General features: G+C 52.5%; 1 protein-coding gene across 3 annotated transcripts in view; it reads left to right on the top strand.

Annotated features, from left to right (window-relative positions):
* The window catches only part of SLC13A2 (solute carrier family 13 member 2), a 37,242-nt gene that overhangs the window by 10,246 nt on the left and 7,450 nt on the right, over positions 1-19,546 (top strand). Inside the window, exons 1-4 of one of the 3 annotated variants that reach the window (XM_042915944.1) lie at positions 405-794; positions 17,201-17,329; positions 18,138-18,274; positions 18,387-18,592. In XM_042915944.1, the coding sequence (XP_042771878.1) occupies positions 693-794; positions 17,201-17,329; positions 18,138-18,274; positions 18,387-18,592 (574 nt within the window). In that variant the 5' untranslated portion in view covers positions 405-692. Of the gene's footprint in view, positions 1-404; positions 795-11,724; positions 11,804-17,200; positions 17,330-18,137; positions 18,275-18,386; positions 18,593-19,546 lie in introns of those variants that run through there. The other 2 variants (XM_042915945.1, XM_042915946.1) reach the window with 2 other exon arrangements.

Raw genomic sequence — 19,546 nt, 5'->3', positions numbered from 1 at the left:
AAAAAACCAATCTTTATGATCCACATACCACAGATTGTCTAAGATGAGCCTCACAATGGGAAGATATGACAGCAGAACAAGGAAGTGGTTGTTCAGAGAGGTTAAGTCAGTGAAGCAGCGTCACACAGCAAACAAGAGTCAGGACTGGCAGTTTCCTTGATACCTGGAAGGAGGAGGGCTTGCTTCAGATTGGCTGTCCTCAATCTCAGACTGGAAACTCCTGAAGGGCAGGGCCTCTGTGGGGGCAGGGCTGCCCCTGGGGCAGTATAAACTGCTCTGTGGAGATACAGAGTAAAAGGAGAGAGGGGAGGCTGGGCTGGGGAGGGGGCTGTGGGTCTTGCCCAGACACCCTTCCTTCTCCAGCCTCTCCTGAGGCAGCCCTCTGCCCAGAAGGGGTTAACTCTGGGCTTAACTTCTTGAAAGAACCTGAGGCTTTTATTCCTTGATCTTGCCTGCTCCCTTTCTTTGAAAAGTCTTCCTGATCTTTACACCTCCTGCAAGTCCCTCCTCCTTACTCTCACCTCCTGGACTCCAAAAACAGTCCGATTGCCAGAGCGGGTCAATGGTTAACACTCAGCCGGCTTTATATAAACTTGCCCCGGCCGGCCGGCCGCCTACCCGCTGCTGCGTTGCTCCTTCAGTTCCCTGGATCCCGGAGGCAGTGGCTTCAGCAGCCCTCGTGGGTCCACACCATGGCCACCTGCTGGCAGGGCCTGTGGGCCTATCGCTCCTACCTGATTGTGTTCTTGCTGCCTATTTTCCTGCTGCCTCTGCCCATCCTCGTCCCCACTAAGGTAAGGACTTGCGGTTCTGGGCACAGACAAGCTCCAAAAGGGTGGGGGGAGGGCATTCCGGGCCAGAGCTGGGCATCCTTAGGACCAGATAGCTCACTCATCACCCCCTATCCTGTGAGTGAGACTATGACCTGAGGCTGAGGGTGACGAGAGCAAAGGGGGCTTTTGCTTGGCACTCAGTGTAGTAGCCCAATGTTAATTGCTCAGGTGCACTTGAAATCTACCACCTTGGGAGACAGGAAGCCACTTCCACAAAGAGGGTGCAGGTGGCAGCAGATGGGGTTATCTGCCTCCGGGGTGCTCCCCCAGCCCTGGACTGGGCTCAGTGGGGCGGGAGAGAGGGGAAGAAGGGGAGTAGGAGGAAGCTGGCCTCAGGCAGTTTGTGCCATTAAGGGTGTAAGTAGAAAGAGAAAGAGCTCACCTGGATCCCAAGGGCTAAGTCAGCTGAGGGAGAGGAGTGGGAACTGGACGGACAGGACCCAACCAGTGGGCCCGTAGACCCCATACCCTGGATGGCGGGAGAGGTGCCACAGGGTCCTGCTGCCCTCCACCAGGCAGCAGGAGCCATAACTTGGGCTCCCATTTATTGGAGCCCCCACCACATGCCCTGTCCCGTGCACCCAGTGACCCTTCCTCTCATCTTTCCGTGCCCCCCTCCCCGCCGCCACCGCCCTCCGGCTTCCCTTCCTCTCATCTTAAGAGGTGGGTCTGACTGTCCCATTTTACAGATGGGAAAAGTGAGGTTAAGTCACTTACCTGCATCCCAAGGCAGATCCTGGTTTCACGGAGCTGGGAGATTATACACTTTGAGGACCGCCTTGTAAGGAAAAGTACATACAATTATAAATCTGAAATAATGGGGCTTTGGGAAGGGTCAGTTCAGGAGGGCCTTGAAGCTCAAGCTTCATAGCAGGTCACAGAGTTAGAAAGTGGCAGAGCTGGGGGTGTGGTCTAGCTAACTTCTCTCCACCTTGCTGCTTCCCAAAAGGCTCAGACAGAATCCAGCCTCTGGCCCCACCCCACAATCCCAGCACGGCCCATTGAGCTCTTTTGTTACGGATAGGGAAATCGAGTGAGGCTTTTTGTTCATGGTATCCCAAAGGGGTGAAGGACTGGGGATGTAGGGGCCCAGGAGTGGGCCCAGGACACTTGGTAAGTGATAAGGCCTGGCTGACCCTTGAGACAACTCTCATCTCGGGCCAAAGCCAGTGACATCTCTGTGCTGGGGACCCATCAGATGGGTTTTCAGACAGGTTAGGTCAAGTGTGCTAACCACAGGAGGAAGGACAAACAGGGACCATGATTCCCATTTTGCTCCCCAGGTAAGTACAGCCCAGAAAGACCCAGCAACTTGCCCAACGTCACACAGGGAAGCCTGAGTCAGAACTAGAAGCCAGGCCTCCTGGTGGGAGTGCTGTGTGTCAGAGCTCCCGTCTTCCCTGTGCTGCTCCCAGCCCTGCTGCCCGCCTTGGCCTCACAGACTATGTCCTGACTCAGACGAACTGTTCCTGGTCCTATCTATGGGGCCCAGCCCCTCCACTGGGGCCCTGGATACCAGCTCCTCTCAAGGACTTTGCTCCCATAATTATCCTCTCTCTCTCCTGCCTCATCAATGTCTCCCTCTCTGCCTAAGCTCTGCCATTAGCATACAAACAGGCTACACTATCACCTTAAAAACCAAACCCTCCTTGAATCCTACATCCCCCTTCAAAGGCCTGCTTTCTCTGACTCTCACAGCAGGCCTCAAAGCCTGTCTGCACCGCACCTGTCTTTCCTTAAGACAGCTCCAATCTCAGGGGCACCTGGGTGGCTCAGTTGGTTAAGCGTCTGATGCCTGGCTCAGGTCATGATCTCACGGTCTGTGAGTTCGAGCCCCGCGTTGGGCCCTGTGCTGACAGCTCAAAGCCTGGAGCCTGCTTCAGATTCTGTGTCTCCCTCTCTCTCTGCCCCTAACCCACTTATTCTCTCTCTCTCTTGCTCTCAAAAATAAATAAACATTAAAAAAAAAAAAAAAAAAGACAGCTCCAGTCTTCAAGACCCTACCTTCTAGAGGGTTCTCGAGGCCTGGCTTTGTTGACATCTCCTGGCTTTCCTCTCCCTTGGCCACTTTTCCTGTCTCCCTCCCTGTTCTCACTCTCCCCCTAGATGACCTTTTGCTGTTTCACTGGGGAGACAGCTCCCCAATCTGCAGCCCCAGCCCTAACCTCTAAGCCCTTATTACTCAACTAACATTGGACTCTTGCTCCTGAATCTTTTCTTTTAAACAGCATATGCTTTTACACATCCAAAGCAGAACCCTGATTGCTCATCTTTTCCAGCTGGCTCTTCCTGCAGCCTCACTCATCAAGAGTGGTTCGACTTCCTCTTTCGATGACATTCCTATTATTTTTTTTTTAAGGTTCTATTTTTAGCGGGACACCTGGGTGACTCAGTCGGTGAAGCCGCCAACTTCGGCTCAAGGCATGATCTCACAGATCATGAGGTCGAGCCCCACGTCGGGCTCCGTGCTGACAGCTCAGAGCCTGGAGCCTGCTTCAGACTCTGTGCCTCCCTCTCTCTCTGCCCCTCCCCACTCACACTCTGTCTCTCAAAAATGAATACACATTAAAAAATTTTTTTAATTTATTTTTAAGTAATCTCATATCCAACATGGGGCTCGAACGCACAACCCCAAGATCAAGAGTTGCATGCTTTACTGACTGAGCCATCCAGGTGCCCCTAGAGCCATCCCTGATTCCTCTTTTCCCTTCATTTCCACATGGCACCAGTGGGTCCTGTTGACTTGGTATCCACGAAATATTATTTTTTTGAGAGAGAGAGAGAGGAGGCACAAGTGAGCAAGGCGCAGAGAGAGAATCCTAGAAGGGGCAGAGAGAGAGAGAGAGAAGAGAGAGAGAGGCGGAGCTCACTGGAAGTGGGGCTCAAGCTCACCCAGTATGCGACTCAAACCCATGAACCATGAGATCACGACCTGAGCCGAAGTCAGATGCTTAACACTGAGCCACCCTAGTGCCCCTCCGTGAAACATTCTGAATGGAATCACCTGTCACTGCCTCCACGCCAGTCCAGGCCGCCATATCTCTCCTCTTCCTGTTCCTCCCCAGACCATTCTTTACCCAGCCACTCACTACCCTGTGTAAGCCCTTACACAGGCTTCCTGTCAAACTTGAAACAGAACCCAAACCTCTTAGGGTTTAGAGGGTAGACCCCATGGTCCCCAAACCCTCATATCCTCCCTCTCATTCACTCTTCTCCAGCCTCACCAGCTTTCTCTGGTCTCCTCAAATTGCTCATCTCCCCGCCTGGAATGTTCTTTCCCAGATGAGTGCTTCTCATTCCTTAGGTTTCAACCTAAATCCATGGCCTCAGAAAAAGCCGTCTCTGACTGCCGCCAGGTGTGCTCTATTACATAACCCCATTGTTTTATTTAAAGGGCTTTCACCATCTGAAATGATACATTTGTTTCTGATTTATTTATTTATTTAAAGTTTGTCCATCTTGAGAGAGAGAGCATGAGCAGGGGAGACAGAGAGAGAGAGAGAGAGAGAGAGAGGGAGACAGAGAGAGAATCCCAAGCAGGCTCTGCACTGGCAGCATGGAGCCTGATGCAGGGCTCGAACCCATGAACCACAGAATCGTGACTTGAGCTGAAACCAAGCATCAGACACTTAATCAACTGAGCCACCCAGTCACCCCTGATGTATTTGTTTCTTTTCTATTTATTCTCTGACTCCCTATCCTAGAATGTAGGCTCCGTGAGGGCAGGGACTTTGTCTTTTTTCCTTGCCCAATCCCCAGTAGCTGGCACATAGTAGGTGCTCAACAAATATCTGCCAAATGAAGGCATGAATGTGGGCCAAGAGGACTCTTGAGTCCCTGCCATCTGCAGTGAGTGTCCAAGCTTACCCCTGGCCCCTGAAGTGGGAGGGCGGAGCCCCAGACTAGGCTCAGACTGGTGTCTATATTATAAAAGTTGACATTTATGGAGTAGTTCTTACGTGTTCGTCTTTGTGCCAAGCACTTCAAAGCACTAATGCATTTATTTCTCGCAAAAACTTCTCAGTTACTGTGAGATTACTGCTATTATCTCATTTTACAGACATATAAATTGAGGCCCAGGGTAGTCAAGTAATTTATCTAACACCCCAGCTACAGAAAGGCAAAGTCTAAACTGGAAGCTGGCCTTGGGGTCTCAGCCTGGGACTGTCCAGGGATACAGGGTGGTGGCCTCATTGTAAGTCACCTCTTAAGCCATCTACCCTCACAGCCAGCCAGCCATCGGCCAATCCTTCCACTCTGGTGTAGTCAGGGATGTCTGAGCGCCTGCTCTGTGCTAGGGGTTCCTGAGAAGGAACACAGGGTTCTGTCTCAAGTTGCTATCAGTGTAGAGGAACATGTGTTCACCCAGAGGTACAGCCAGAAGGCTGAGGAGCTCAGAGGAGGGAGGAGATTCTTCCAAATGAGTCAGGGGAGAATCCAAAGCAGGTCGCGTTTGAGTTGGGCCTTGAAGGCCGAGTGAGATTCCAACAGTCAGAGGCATCCGTAGAGGGCAGGCCAGGTGGAGACAACTGCGGGAGCAAAGGTGTGGGGGCTGGAACAGTGGGGTGTGTTCGAGGGGGAGCAACAGAATCCTTGAAATGCTCATCACCCTCTGGTGGGACGAGCAGATGCTCGTTCCAGAGCAAGACAGGTCAAATCCTTCAGTGACTTTTCCAAAAGGCAAAACATGGGTTATGAATGAATCCACTAGAAACTTCCTAGCCATAAGATCAGCCACCAGTGTGGGGACAGTGGGGCCTGGGGCTTCCTCACTGCTCCCCCAACCCTGTAATCAGACAGCAAAGAGGCCCTATCAGTGAGCCAGAAACCTTACGTCCATCCATTCATTCACGCGTTCATTCCCTCATTAGGGAACATGTACTATGTGGCAGGGACTGTTTAGACGGTGGGGGATGGGAAGGCGGGGGGGAAGACACACCAAAGCATCTATCGTCCTTGTTGCAAAAACTGTAACGGACAGGCTGCTCTGGATAAGGTGGTCAAGGAAGGCCTCCCGGGGCAATGATATTTACCCTAGGACCTGAATGGCAAGTAACAGGCCAGCCAAACACAGCTCTGGGTGAAGAGCTGTCCAGGCAGGGCACGCGGTGCAAAAGCCCAAGGCCACGGGTGAGCTTGGCAAGGTGGAGGGATAAACAAAGGCCAGTGTGGCATGGGGAACAGAGTGAGGACAAGGTGGTATAAACTCACTTAGAGAGGCAGGGGGAGGTCAGCCAATGTCGTCAGTCCTGAAAAGCCAGGAGAAAGGAGTGAAGATTTTTAGGGCCAAAACGCAGGTGCCTGGCCCTGCCCCGGGACCCGATGGGACCATCTGTAAAAACAGTCTCCCAGGGGCACAATGTTTGCCCGGACAGAGCTTAGCTGAAATCCAGATTGTATGTACAGGAAGAACAGAGGGCAGAATTTCTTCATCTGAATCAGCTGCACTCCTAGAATACACGAACAGTACGTTGTGTATATGCATGCGTGAGCTTTAAAATCTGTGGAATTAGGGGCACCTGGGTGGCTCAGTCAGCTGAGTGTCTGACTTCGGCTCAGGTCATGATCTCACAGTTCGTGAGTTCAAGCCCTGCGTCGGGCTCTGTGCTGACAGCTCAGAGCCTGGAGCCTTCTTCGGATTCTGTGTCTCCCTCTCTCTCTGCCCTTCCCCTGCTCGTACTCTGCCTCTCTCTCTCTCTCTCTCTCAAAAATAAATAAAATATTAGAAAAAAATTTTTTTTAACCTGTGTAATTAAAACGCCCTTACTATAAGCTGTTCCTGAATCCCAGAGACAGAGCAGGACTCGGATGATTCACCCTAGGCATGAAGACCGTACAAGGAATTTGGACCTCAGTTCTGGGGCCCACCTCCATCTTCTGAGACTTCCTGGCTCTCGGTCAAGAAGGCAGAGTCCATGGAACAAAACAGGGGTTTGGGAGTCAGACGATGTGGGTCCAAATTCACTCTGTAGTATGAACAGCTGTTCACCTCACCAGCCCTCTCCCCCTAAGGGGCTGCCCTGAAGATAAAACGAAATAACCCGTGTACATAAAGTGCCCGTTACCCAGGGCTCAATAACGGGTGGTTCTCTGCGTCTGCCCCTTGTCTGAATTCCTAGCCCCTGGAAGACACAACTAGCCCCCGGCACTTTCTTTCTTTCTTTCTCTATTTATTTTTGAGAGAGAGAGAGAGACAGTGTGAGCAGAGGAGGGCAGAGAGAGAGGGAGACACAGAATCCGAAGCAGGCTCCAGGCTCTGAGCTGTCAGCACAGAGCCCGTCTCGGGGCTCGAACCCACAGACTGGGAGATCATGACCTGAGCCGAAGTCGGACACTTAACCGACTGAGCCACCCGGGCTCCCCTAGCCCCAGGCACTTCTTTTCCAGAGACGACTTCTGTTCACGTGAGCTGTTGTCCTCATGAGGGGGCCTCAGTGTTCCCACCTATGAAGTAGGAGGGCGAGGTGCAGCTGGTCACCCCCACGAGAGCTGTGAGGTGTAATCCCAAATTGTGGCCACCAGCAGTGCTGGGACTAGTTGGAGACAGGTTTTCTGGTCTCTGAGAGGCCTGGGAGGAGGATTAGAAGGACCCAGCCTCCAAGGCCAGGGGAATCCCTGGGAGACATCTCCCCGGCTTGGACTTTTTGCCCAAATGACCAAATTATGTCCATGCCTATCAGCACCTGCTCGGTGAAGGTCAAGGGTGGGAAAGCAAGGTAGAACCTTAACCAGGACAGTTTCCAGCAGCAAGGCCTGGGGTTGTGGTGGGGATCAAACCCACGGAGTGTGGGAGTGCTTTGCTCATAGCACTCCTGCCTGCTGTTTTGCTCTTCTGTGGACTCAGGCGGACCTGGCCCCAGCCCAGACTGTGAGGTCAGGACTCTTCCCCCAACAGTTTGTCTTCTCTGACACTCAGAGCCCCATTGTTTCCCCTCGGCCTCTTAGAACAGATGATGTAACAAACTCATTCCCATTATGGTGCAGAAATAAACAAAGATCTCCCAAGTGAGATCAGGCAAAGGATAGGAAGGGAGTCAGCCACCATCGCTTGCTTTTAGCAGAGCCTCAAAGGTGGGCGGGAGGTGGGAATGGTTTAGAGTGGAAAAGGGGAGGCTTCAGGTCCGCCCTGGCTGGAGGCTGTTGACAGGGAAAGCTGGACGGGGGCTGACAGACGCGGAGCGTCCCGTGTGATGGGTTAAGGATGTATATTTGGCTTTCACTGGCTGGTCCTGAGTTGGAAGTGGAGGTAGAGAGTGGGGGATGAGGGAAGCTGGCGGTCATTGAGCAAATCCAGACTGTTTGGGCCATTGTTGGAGACGTTGTGGTTGGGCTAGCCGGGCTGGTTGCTGCAGAGGTTTCAGGGCATATTTTTATATGTGGAGTGGCCATTGTCCGCTTTGTATATTCAGCGTCTCGAAAAGATTAGGCATGTAGCATGGACGGGCCTATTATTCCTGGAAAGAATATCACACGCCCCAGCCTACTCTGCACCTCCTTCCTCAACCCCCTTCAGCCTGTCTCCCCTCCTTGCGATCCCTGCCATGTATCTAGACACCCAGGGCGAGCACCGGAGAGTTTTCTCCGCCCACTTCTTCTGCCCAAGCCACGAACCATCACCCAAACCCTGTCTTCTCCTAATATCTCCGGAGTCCATCCTTTCCCTCTTATCTTCACTGCTATGACCTGAGCCCCCGCCATCTGCCCACTGGACACGCAGCACGGCCTCTTGGAGCCTCCTGGGACCTCCTGGACTCCCATCCTGTGTCTTCCAATTCATTTGCCGCAATATAGCAGGTGTAAGCTCCCCATTTTACTTATTTTGTTAAAAATTTTTTATTTATATTTATTTATATTTTTTTGAGAGAGAGGGTGTGCATGCATGAGCAAGGGCAGGGCCGAGAGAGAAGGAGAGAGAATCCCAAAGCTGGGCTCTATCCTGCCACTCTAGGATCATGACCTGAGCTGAAATCAAGAGTCGGACGCTCAACCGACAGCTGCTCAGGTGCCCTGCTCCCTGTTTTCATCTTTAGATGATTTATCTGTGTAGTTAGATGGCATACTGACATCGTACAAAATTCAGCAGTACCAAAGAGTGAAATGGAGAGGCCTTTCAGCCCACTCTCTGCCCCAGTGCCCTTCCTGAGGGCAGTCTCAGTGGCCAACACGGTGTGCATCCTCCCGAGCAGGAACTCCTCATCCTTGGGAATCTGTGGGGAAAATTCAGGACGTCTGTGTACTTGGATAGAAAACAAAAACAAAAACAAAAAACCTGTATTTTATCATCAATAACCTAAAGAAAATTTACTTCTGTCATGAATGTAGATAACAAATCACAGTAGTGTTTGTTTGTTTTTACCATTTATTTATTTATTTAGAGAGAGAGAGACAGAGTGCAAGCTGGAGAAGGGTAGAGAGAGAGGGAGACACAGAATCCGAAACAGGCTCCAGGCTGTCAGCACAGAGCCCGACTCGGGGCTCGAACTCACCAACAGTGAGATCATGACCCAAGCCGAAGTCGGATGCTCAACCGACTGAGCCACCCAGATGCCCCACAAACCACAATAGTATTAACCATGTCTTTGACTTCGCCACCGGTAGAAATCACAGATATTTTCACATTGCACTACAGCTGTTGCAGGTACCTTGAAATATTGTTTGTTAATCGTGACTTTGCAATTACAGTAGCTGTTAGCCAGTGAAGGTCTTGTTAGCTAAGAAAGAGTAACATATGTCATTATCTAGCCCATCTTTCATATTGCAATCACTGTATTTCAATGCAGTTCGTTTCCTTTCTGATTCTATGCGTTTTATTTAACGGATTTAAAAACATTATTCTTTTATTTTTTTAAGCTTATGTATTTATTTATTTTGAGAGAGAGAGTGAGAGCGAGAGAGCACACATGCAAACAGGAGAGGGGCAGAGAGAGAGGGAGAGAATCCCAAGCAGACCCCACACTGTCAGCACAGACCCCGACATGGGGCTCGATCCCATGAACCGTGAGATCCTGAGCTGAAATCAAGAGTCAGACGCTTAACTGACTGAGCCACCCAGGCCCCCCTAAAAACATTATTCTCAGAAGGAGTTAGAAGACTTCATCAGGCTGCCAAGGAAAACTTGGTACAAAAAAATGGGCAAGAATTTCTGAATCAGAGATTTTCCCATGTATATACAAACACTTGTGCACATATTTTTAAAAATCACAAATGGTTGGGGCGCCTGGGTGGCTCAGTCGGTTAAGCATCCGACTTCAGCCCAGGTCATGATCCCACGCTTCGTAGGTTCGAGCCCCGTGTTGGGCTCTGTGCTGACAGCTCGGAGCCTGGAGCCTGCTTCAAATTCTCTCTCTCTCTCTCTCTCTCTCTCTCTCTCTCTGTCCCTCCCCTGCTTGTACTCTGTCTCTCAGTCTCCCAAGAATAAAGAAATATTTAAAAAAAAATTTTTTTTAATCACAAATGGTAGCATCAGCGTAACCTGACCATGTCACTCTCTCCTCTTAAAACCCTTTAAGGGGCCCACTTTTTACCTCTGTCTTCCAGATAAAGTCCTAGATCTCCCTCAAGGCAGACAAGGCCTTTTCCAAGCATTACACCCCTCCAAGAATGCACTGAAATCTTTTATGCCTCATTCTGTTCCCTCTCTGCTTACTCCCTCACCTCAACACCATTTGCCCACCCGCCCACCAAACTCCTATTCATCCCTCAGTACCCGTTCAGTGTCCCCTCTGAGAGCCTTCCTCAGCCCAGACAGATGGAGGCTCCGGGAAGGGGGCCCCTTCTCCTCTGGGATCCCACTCTGATCTCTCCTTTGCCATGGTGCTTGGCAGGTGAGCACCAGTGCCTCACCTCCCTCCCCAGACCCGGGAGTGCTCCCTGCCAGCGGCATCCCTACTTACCGGGGGCAGAGGGACAGTGGGAGTGATCCGCTGTGTGCCAACCCATCCCCCCTCCCTGGGTTAACCTTCAATCAGCAGGAGGAGTCAGTTGTGATACCTCTGAGACTACAGGCACATTCGCTGCTGCCCAACAACCACGGGCTGCTCTATGCCCATGACGGGTAAAGGCCGTGATACCCTCAGGTCCCACACCTTGCCCACACCCGGGTCCAGAGTCTGCCCTGGATTCTCTGGAAGTTGCATCTCCATTTGTGCCTCGTGCATCCACCCTGGTTCCCCAGAAGCCCAGGAGCACGTTCATCTCCCAACGCCAACCCCACCATCTGCTCACTGTCATCTGTGGTTCTTTATGACATATACCTATGCATTCACATCCTTTATCCTTACAATTGCCCAGCGAGGCAGGTGTTTCCTTTATTCCCATTTGCAGATAAGGAGATAAATGTGCATACAGCTGGAAATGATCAATGTTGCTTGCAGAAAGAAAGAAAGAAAGAAAGAAAGAAAGAAAGAAAGAAAGAAAGAAAGAAAGAAAAGACAAAGGCTGAGAGAGGTTAAGTAACTTGCCCAAGGACACAGCCATAAAGCTGGGCCCGGACACACAGATTTTCTGACCTCTGACCTGTGTTTCCCATTACAAAAGAAGCAAGCCGCCATTCTTGGGGTTTGGAAGCCCTCTGAGCCTTATCTCTTCTATCCACACCCATCTGTGGCCCCACGGGCCAGCCCACATGGGGGCACTTGGAGTCCCTGAAGGCCAGGGCCAGGCCTGACTCATGTCTGTATCCCTAGTGCCTAATATTCATTCTCCATATAGTGTGTGTGTGTCCCCTCCATATAGGTGCCTGGTGGGGTGGGCAGAAACAGACTCAGGCTTTGTACTCCCTAGAGAGTACAGTCTGATGAAAAGGTTGAAGTTCATCAAGAAATTCATGAAACGAAGTGTTTCATTACAGACTGTGATGGGTGCTATGCAGGAGGTACAGGGGCCAGGTGTGTGAAAACGGGGACTATAACCGAGCCTGGAACCCTTGGAGGACTCTCTGAAAAAGGAATACTTGAGTTAAGATCTCAAGAGTAAGTAGACATCGACTAGGCAAAGTGGGGAGGGAAGAGAGGAAATTATGTGCAAAGGCCCTGTGGCTGCAGGGAGGATGGAATATTTGAGGAACTGGAGGAGGGCCAGTGTGGCTGGAGTGGAGAAGGAGAGGCTCAAATCAGCCCCGAACTTCTCCTGAGAGCAGCCGGATACTCTGAAGGGACTTTGTGTGTGTGTGTGTGTAACTATGAATTTTATTTTGTGGACATCTACTGTGGCATGCATCTGTACAAACCTTTCAGACAGTGTGAAGGGATTTGAGCTGCTTTGAGGTGAGTGTGCCTGTGTTGCAGGATTGGGGTGAATTAAACAGACTTGTGACTCGAGATCACTCTGCCTGCAGCAGGGAGAAGAGATTTCAGGGGCAAGAGAGGAAGAGAGGCAAATGAGGAGGTCTTGTAGGAGTCTTGGTGATGGTTGCTGGGGCTTGGGCCAGGATGGTGGCCGAGAGCTGGAGAGAAGTCAGTGGGTACATTTGAGGCTTAGAACCAGCAGGACTGTAGAGCCGGAGTGGAGAGGGGATCTGTCGAATGAGTGCCTGATGAAGGGTTTCCCCCCGAGGGGCTCCCGGTAGCAGCGACTCCCCAGAGGTTGAAGAGAATGGGGATCCAAACGGGATGCTTCCTGGGGCAGGTGTTGGGGTGACGCAAGCAGGAAAGGAGGGCTTCACGCCCAGGCCAGCACCAGCCAACGAGCCAGGGGCGAGAGACGCGGAGGTGAAAAGCCTCACTCCCCGTCCTCGGGAGCCCATAGACGGATACTGAGAGAGGAGCAAATCCTCAGCCAAGGAACAGATCTGGGGAACCCCTCCCCTACTGGTCTGCGCAAGGTAGTGACTGAGGCAGGAAAAAGCACTTGCTGCCAGAAACAAACTCTTCCCTGGTGGTATCTGAGCTCCAGGAGGGCCACCTTGGACAGCAGCACCTGCTGTGACTATGACAAAGGCATGCACAGTGCTTGCCGCAGCCTGAGGAGCTGCCGGTGGCCAGAGCGTCCCGGTCCCATGCCACAGGTGGCCATCTGAGCTTGGCCAGCCCAGGTTCCTTCCTCACCTCTCAGTGCCACTGCCCCGCGGAGATGAGAGGAGGAAAAGAGAGAGAACATATGCAGAGCGCCCACCCGACCTCCCCACCCTCCGTCAGTTCCTCACTCCGGCTCCCACCGCATTGCTGGGACTAGTAGAGACCCCTGCTCCCGCCCAGAGAGTAATTCCACACAGAGATGGACCTAGAAGTTTGGAAAACTCCCAAGGAGATTCAGGGAAGCCCCAATGGTTGCTGCTAGGTAAATTTTTTGTTCTTTGCCTTAGGGTGGGGATGTAACTGGGTCCCAGGTGTGCAAGAGCACCCGGCTCCGGGGCTGCAAACAGACCAGGTTGGGTGACTCGCTGCTGGCAAAATCCAAAGGCAGAGGGACAGGGGCGCCTGGGCGGCTCAACCGGTTAAGCATCGGACTTGGCCTCAGGTCGTGATCTTGCAGTTCGTGAATTCAAGCCCCGTGTCAGGCTCTGTGCTGACAGCTTGGAGCCTGGAGCCTGTTTCGGGTTCTGTGTCTCCCTCTCTCTCTCTCACTCTCTCTCTCTGCCCCTCCCCTGCTCACACTCTGTCTGTCTCAAAAAATAAATAAACATTAAAAAAAAAAAACCCACAAAACACAGAGGCAGAGGGATGAGTGCAGGTGAAACAAGAAAGGAATTAATTTCAGTGAGGCCACCACCTGGAAGACAGTGGACTAACATCTCAAAGACTGTCTCCTCCAGGTGCTGAAAATACTTCCAGGTTTATATAAGGAAAATGTGGGACAAAGGTCGGTGGGTATGTTCGGGTGGGCAGGGAAGGTCAGGTCAATCACTTTCTTGGGGTCAATCACATGAGGTCTTGCTGGTGTCAGGGCTTTCCTTGTTGCTGGGCGGGACGGGGCGGGGGGCCCTTTTGGTCCTCATCACGGGATGCTTTGCCACTTAAGTCTTTTGCCTGAGCTAAGAGATACGCTGGAAAAAAGAATTTCATCAGTTAGAAAGTACAGATTGAGGTCAAAATGGAGGAGGCTGAAAACCTCTCTCAGGGATTCTAACCCATTTCTGAGTTATGAATACCTTTGGCTATCTAGTAAACACTACGTACTCTTCTCAGAATATTGCTTTAAAATGCGCAAAATAGGGGCGCCTGGGTGGCTCAGTCGGTTAAACATCTGACTCTTGACTTCAGCTCAGGTCACGGTCTCACGGTTCGTGGGTTCGAGCCCCACCTCCAGCTCTGTGCTGACAGTGCTGAGACTGCTTGGGATTCTCTCTCTCCCTCTCTCTGCCCCTTCCCCACTCGTGTTGTCTGTCTCTCTCAAAATAAACAAATAGAAGCTTTAAGAAATAAAGTGAAATGCACAAAATAAAACGTATAGGATTATAAAGGAAACCAATTACGTTGGAATACGGTAATGAAAACATGAAAAAACATCGCAATTCAGAAATATAGGTGATTATTAATGCATTAAGCTTCTAGTGTTGGTGTAACTACTATAATTTCAAAACCAGTGATGGACATAAACACTCTTTTGAGATAACAGCAACAAGCGATCTGTGCACGTATCCGATGGCTGGCAGCCACGATCGGGCCTGTGACAAAATCACCAATCACCGTGGCTTTGCCGCCTACGTTTGGAACTTAGATGTTAGCGCAAAGATGAAATACCTTTCCTTCAAATTCCTTGGGACTCCATGCCCCAGTTAAGAATCCTATGACCCAGGAAGAACAGGTCAGCAAATTATGCCACATCCAGACAAGGCTGCCCATAAGGGTAAGATGGAGACACAGGGCCAGGGCCACCAGGGCCACAGAAGGCTTCTGGAGAGAACTTTGAAACCGGTTTGGGGTTTGATCCAGAGACAGATAGACGTGTGAGGAGGAGGAGGGGGAGGAGGGGAAGAGATGTAAAGGGTTAAGGGAGCCAGAGACTGAACACGCTGGAGCGTGGTGGGCAGGGCTTCACTATTAACAACTCTTTGCGGTCTCAGAAGAGAAGGAACTTGCCTGGAGCTTGATGACAGGAAGTGGCAGGCCCCAGGAAGATAGTTCTCTCTCTCTCTCTTTTTTTTAATGTTTACTTATTTTTGAGAGGGGGGGCGGGGGAGGGCAGAGAGACAAGGAGAGAGAGAGAATCCCAGGCGGGCTCTGCGCTGTCCGCGTAGACCCCAACACAGGACTCGAACTCATGAACCTTGAGAATGTGACCTGAGCCGAAACCAAGAGTCAGATGTTCAGTTGACTGAGCCACCCAGGCGCCCCTGGAAGATAGTTGTTTGAATTCAGAGCCCCAGATCACCCCCATACACCCCACTAGTCACAGTGAACCTGAGGCTGGGGGACACCCTGTGACTGTGAGGGACCGAGGTCAGGGTAGAAGGCAAAAGCTGAGGCTCAAGACCCAGATGGCCTGGCTTCTTCACTTGCTAGCGTGTGACGCTGAGACGTTTACTTCGTTTATTTGTGCCTTCGTTTCTTCATCTGTGGAATGGGAACAAGAGTCATTACCTCCCAGAGCAACTAAACTCGACAATCCTCTGAAGCATGGAGGGCGCGGAGCCTGGCACGCAGTAGTCCTGGGGATGCTTCTGCTGTCGTTAGCAGCACTTTCTTCTTGCATCAGCAGTGATCATCTACCCCAGCCGCCTCCTTGTCTCTGGCCAGAGAATTCCCAGGGGGCTGGGGGAGGGGGGACACCAGGGTCCAGAGGGGCTGGCCTGCCCTTAGCCCCAGGGGAGGATGAGTAACCTCCCCTGCAATCCTTGCAAGTGAGAAAGTGCTTGAGGAACAGCAGCTTCAGCAAAACAGGCCTCCTGGGGGGGGGGGGGGGGCGGGTCTCTGGGCCTCTGGGCGAAGGTCAAGGTGGCCCCACCCCTGGGGCCCAAGAGTTCATGTCCAGGGTGAGGAGAGATGGTGGAAATTTCATGATGAGAAAGTGAGCCTGGCATCACCTGGCCCTGCAGCTGCGTGCTGTTCCAGTCGAGGGGTGCCCTCTCCCTGGGACACTGGGGAAACGCTCTTGGAATCCTGCAATCTAGATACTTTGCCTGGGTCTTCCCTGCTCTGCTCCGCCCCAGTTCTGTGACCTTGAAGAGCCACTTACCTTCTCAAGTTCCTCTGTAACCTGGGACCACCACACCCACCTTAATGGCTGTTTGAGTTTCTTGTAACCACAGGTAGGAAAACACCCAGCTCCTAAGAGTTGCTCAATAAACAGCAGCTTCCTCTTCCCCCTGGCTACCGCCAGGGACCCTTCCCAAACTTAGGGTACTAAGGGCATGAGGTACTAAGGGGTGAGGACGGCCTGCACCAGGTGGAGAAAACAAGAGGGCCAGGGACAGCTGAGACAGGTCAGAGAGGAGGGGCCTCCCAGCCCACTGTCCCAGCATGCAGCTCCTTGCTTCTGAACACAGCCCCTTGCCTCCACCCACAGAGCCAGCTGGTGCCCCGGGGGAGCCTTGGATGTGCACACCTGCTCCCCTGGAGGCTTCCATGTCACTGGGGCCCCAGGACGCCGGGGCCGACTGTCTGACTTCCATTTCTGCTCAAGGTCCCCTCCCACGTCTGAGGCCAGCCCCCTCTAGACCTGGGGGCCCTGTCAGAGAAAGGAGAGCCTCTGGTACCCAAAGGCTTGCAAAACCGTGTCTCAGGGTTTACCCCTCCCACCACCTCCCTGCACAACTCAGGGATGGGGGAACCTTTCACGTCTTCTATAAATGTGAATGGCATCCCCTGGAAATGTGCGATGCAGTGGTCAGGCCAGGCTTGCTCCCACTATTCCAAAACTTCCCAGTGATTCAGTCTTTCAGAAAAAATTTGCTCTGAAGCCTGCTGGGGGTTCTGAGCTCCAAGCACCTAGATCCGGCAAAATGGAGTCTGTCCTCACGGAGCTCACCTTCTGGGAGAGGGAACAAAAATGCATTACATCGTCATACAAATATATTCTTACACGCTCTGACAAAGCCAGGGAAGGCCGAGGTGCCAGGCTGGAGTCCACACTGGCCAGGCCCCGGGTCTTTTCTAGATGAGCCCCATCTCCTCCGGGGGATCCTCACTTTGGCCCACCGCAGTGCCCTCGGGCTGAGTGGGGCTTGATACCCAAATCTAGACTCTCCAGTAGGCTGGATCATAATGCCTAGCCTCCTCAAGGTCAAAGACAAGGTGGTGAGTGCCTTGCTTTGTTTTTTATTTCCGTTTTAAAATGGGACTTAGACTCTGTTATCAGTGACTGTGGGTTTCACACGCTCTCACTCCGCTGTTACAAATGGCCTGTTTTCTCTGGGGGCAGGAGGTGACGTGGCTCTGGGACACAGGCCTGCCCCAGCAACAGCTCTGCCACCCCTCTCCCGCCCACAGGAAGCCTACTGTGCCTACTCCATCATCCTCATGGCGCTCTTCTGGTGCACCGAGGCTCTGCCCCTGGCTGTCACCGCCCTCTTCCCCATCATCCTGTACCCCATGATGGGCATAATGGATGCCTCCGAGGTAAGCCTCCCCCCTTTCCCAAGAGGAAAGGCTCCCGGTATGGAGGGGGTCTGCTCTAAAACACTGGTGAAGGAAGAAGACTCCTCACAGGCAGGGCACACGGAAGAGGGGTCCTCGCCTCTGCTTGGCAGGTCAGGGAGCACTAAAGGAGGAGTCAGCTAGAAGACGCAGGGGAGCAGGGGGGGCGTGCGTTCTAGAAGTGCATGGTTGGTGTTGAGAGCTAATTCAAAGCGGACCAGGTGTAGGCCAGGGAGGTGGAAAGGCCTGGTGACCCAGGAAAAGGGGCCTTGAAAGTCAGCTAAAGAACTTGTATTTTCTGGGTTCGGTGACCCTGAAACATGAGCGTGTGTCAGGATCACCCTCGGGGCTGGTTGAAACAGATTGCTGGGCCCTACCCCCCAGAGTTTCTGATTCAGTGGATCTGGGGCAGGGCCTGAGCATTTCGTTCCTCGCAAGCTCCAGGTTGGTGATGATGCCAGCTTATGGACCACACTTTGAGAACCACTGCCGTAGTTTCCAGAATCCGCACTAAGTTCTCTAGCTCCTAGTCAATGGCTTGAAACATGACTGGGATCAGGCTAGATTACCTCTCACTCGTTCCTGAGGGGAGAAAGAAGGAGTTTGGCAGGAAGACAGGAACCTGGTTAATATTAAATGGAAGATGATCCAAAGACCATTTCCATTTGGTTCCGAGAGCCCAGAGACCAACCCCTGTTTGTGGGAATGTCAGTGACTGTAGCTTCTGCCCAGGGGCACAGGGGCACAGGGGGAGACCCCTTCCTGCCTCTCAGCTGTCCCTGCCTGCCAGGTGTGCATCGAGTACTTTAAGGACACCAACATCCTGTTCGTCGGGGGGTTGCTCGTGGCCATCGCTGTGGAGCACTGGAATCTGCACAAACGCATTGCCCTCCGCGTGCTCCTCATCATCGGGGTGCGGCCTGCCCTGTGAGTGCTCACCAACCAGGACTGGGGAACCTGGAGCGGGTGGTGTGCTGGGTATCCAGTCCCCGCAGGGACACTGGAATACCAGCCAGTGTGTCCGTCTGTCTGTCCCTAGGCTGCTGTTGGGCTTCATGTTGGTCACGGCCTTCCTGTCCATGTGGATCAGCAACACAGCCACCACGGCCATGATGGTGCCCATCGCACATGCTGTTCTGGAACAGCTGTACAAGACGCCCACAGGCAAGGATGTAGAGGAGGGCAGCGACAACCCCACCTTTGAGCTCCAGGAACCAAGTCCCCAGAAGGACGTGACCAAGCTTGGTGAGAAGGATGAGGCTCGACCCTGCCCCGCCCCCACCCCCGGCCCTTGGGGAGGGTCTGAGATGATGTCCACGACAGGGGTGGTCATCTTGGAGCCCCCAGGGAGACAAAAGGGAGGCAAGATGTACAGTGACCAACTTGTCCTGGTTTGCCCAAGACTGTCTTAGTTTTAAAACAAAAAGTCCCACGGGGCACCCGGGTGGCTCAGTCGGTTGAGCGTCCACCTCTTGATTTCGGCTCAGGTCATGAGCTCAGGGTCATGGGATCTCACACCGAGTCAGGATCCACTGTGCGTGGAGCCTGTTTGGGATTCTCTCTCTTCCTCTCTCTCTCACCCTCCCCTGCTCACAGGGATTCTCTCTCTTCCTCTCTCTCTCTCAAAATAAATAATAAACATTTTTAAAAAATAAAATCATAAAAAATGTTTTGAAGTCCCATGTTCTGGGACGCCCGGCTGGCTCAGTCGGTTAAGCATACAACTTCGGCTCAGGTCATGATCTCACAGTTCACAGGCTCGAGCCTCGAGTCGGGCTCTGTGCTGGCAGCTCAGAGCCTGGAGCCTGTTTCGGATTCTGTTGTCTCCCTCCCTCTGCCCCTTCCCCCACTCATCCTGTGTCTCTCTCTGTCTCTCAAACATGAATAAACGTAAAAAAAAAAAAGTCCCATGTTCTGAGAATCCCTTCAGTCCTGGGCAAACCAAGATGCTGGATCACCCTGGGAGGCAGGGAGCCAGAGTCTGGGTGGGCCATCAGGGATCCAGGCTCCGTTCGTCCTGTTTGAATAGTCCTCTTCCATTCTCTGTGTCTCCATCTCCCTCTGTCAAGAGAGAGTGTGGGCCAGATGGTGTCTGAGGACCCACCCGGCCTGAGCCTCCCTTGCAGACCTGGACGCACCCCTGCCCGCTCCCCTCACCTGGGGGGGGGGGTCTCAGCTGTCCACTGACAAGGCCCCCGG

Source organism: Panthera leo, chromosome E1 (assembly GCF_018350215.1).
Source record: "Panthera leo isolate Ple1 chromosome E1, P.leo_Ple1_pat1.1, whole genome shotgun sequence".
In the NCBI taxonomy this organism is placed as follows: Eukaryota; Metazoa; Chordata; class Mammalia; order Carnivora; family Felidae; genus Panthera; species Panthera leo.
This window is presented reverse-complemented; position numbering and strand designations above follow the sequence as displayed.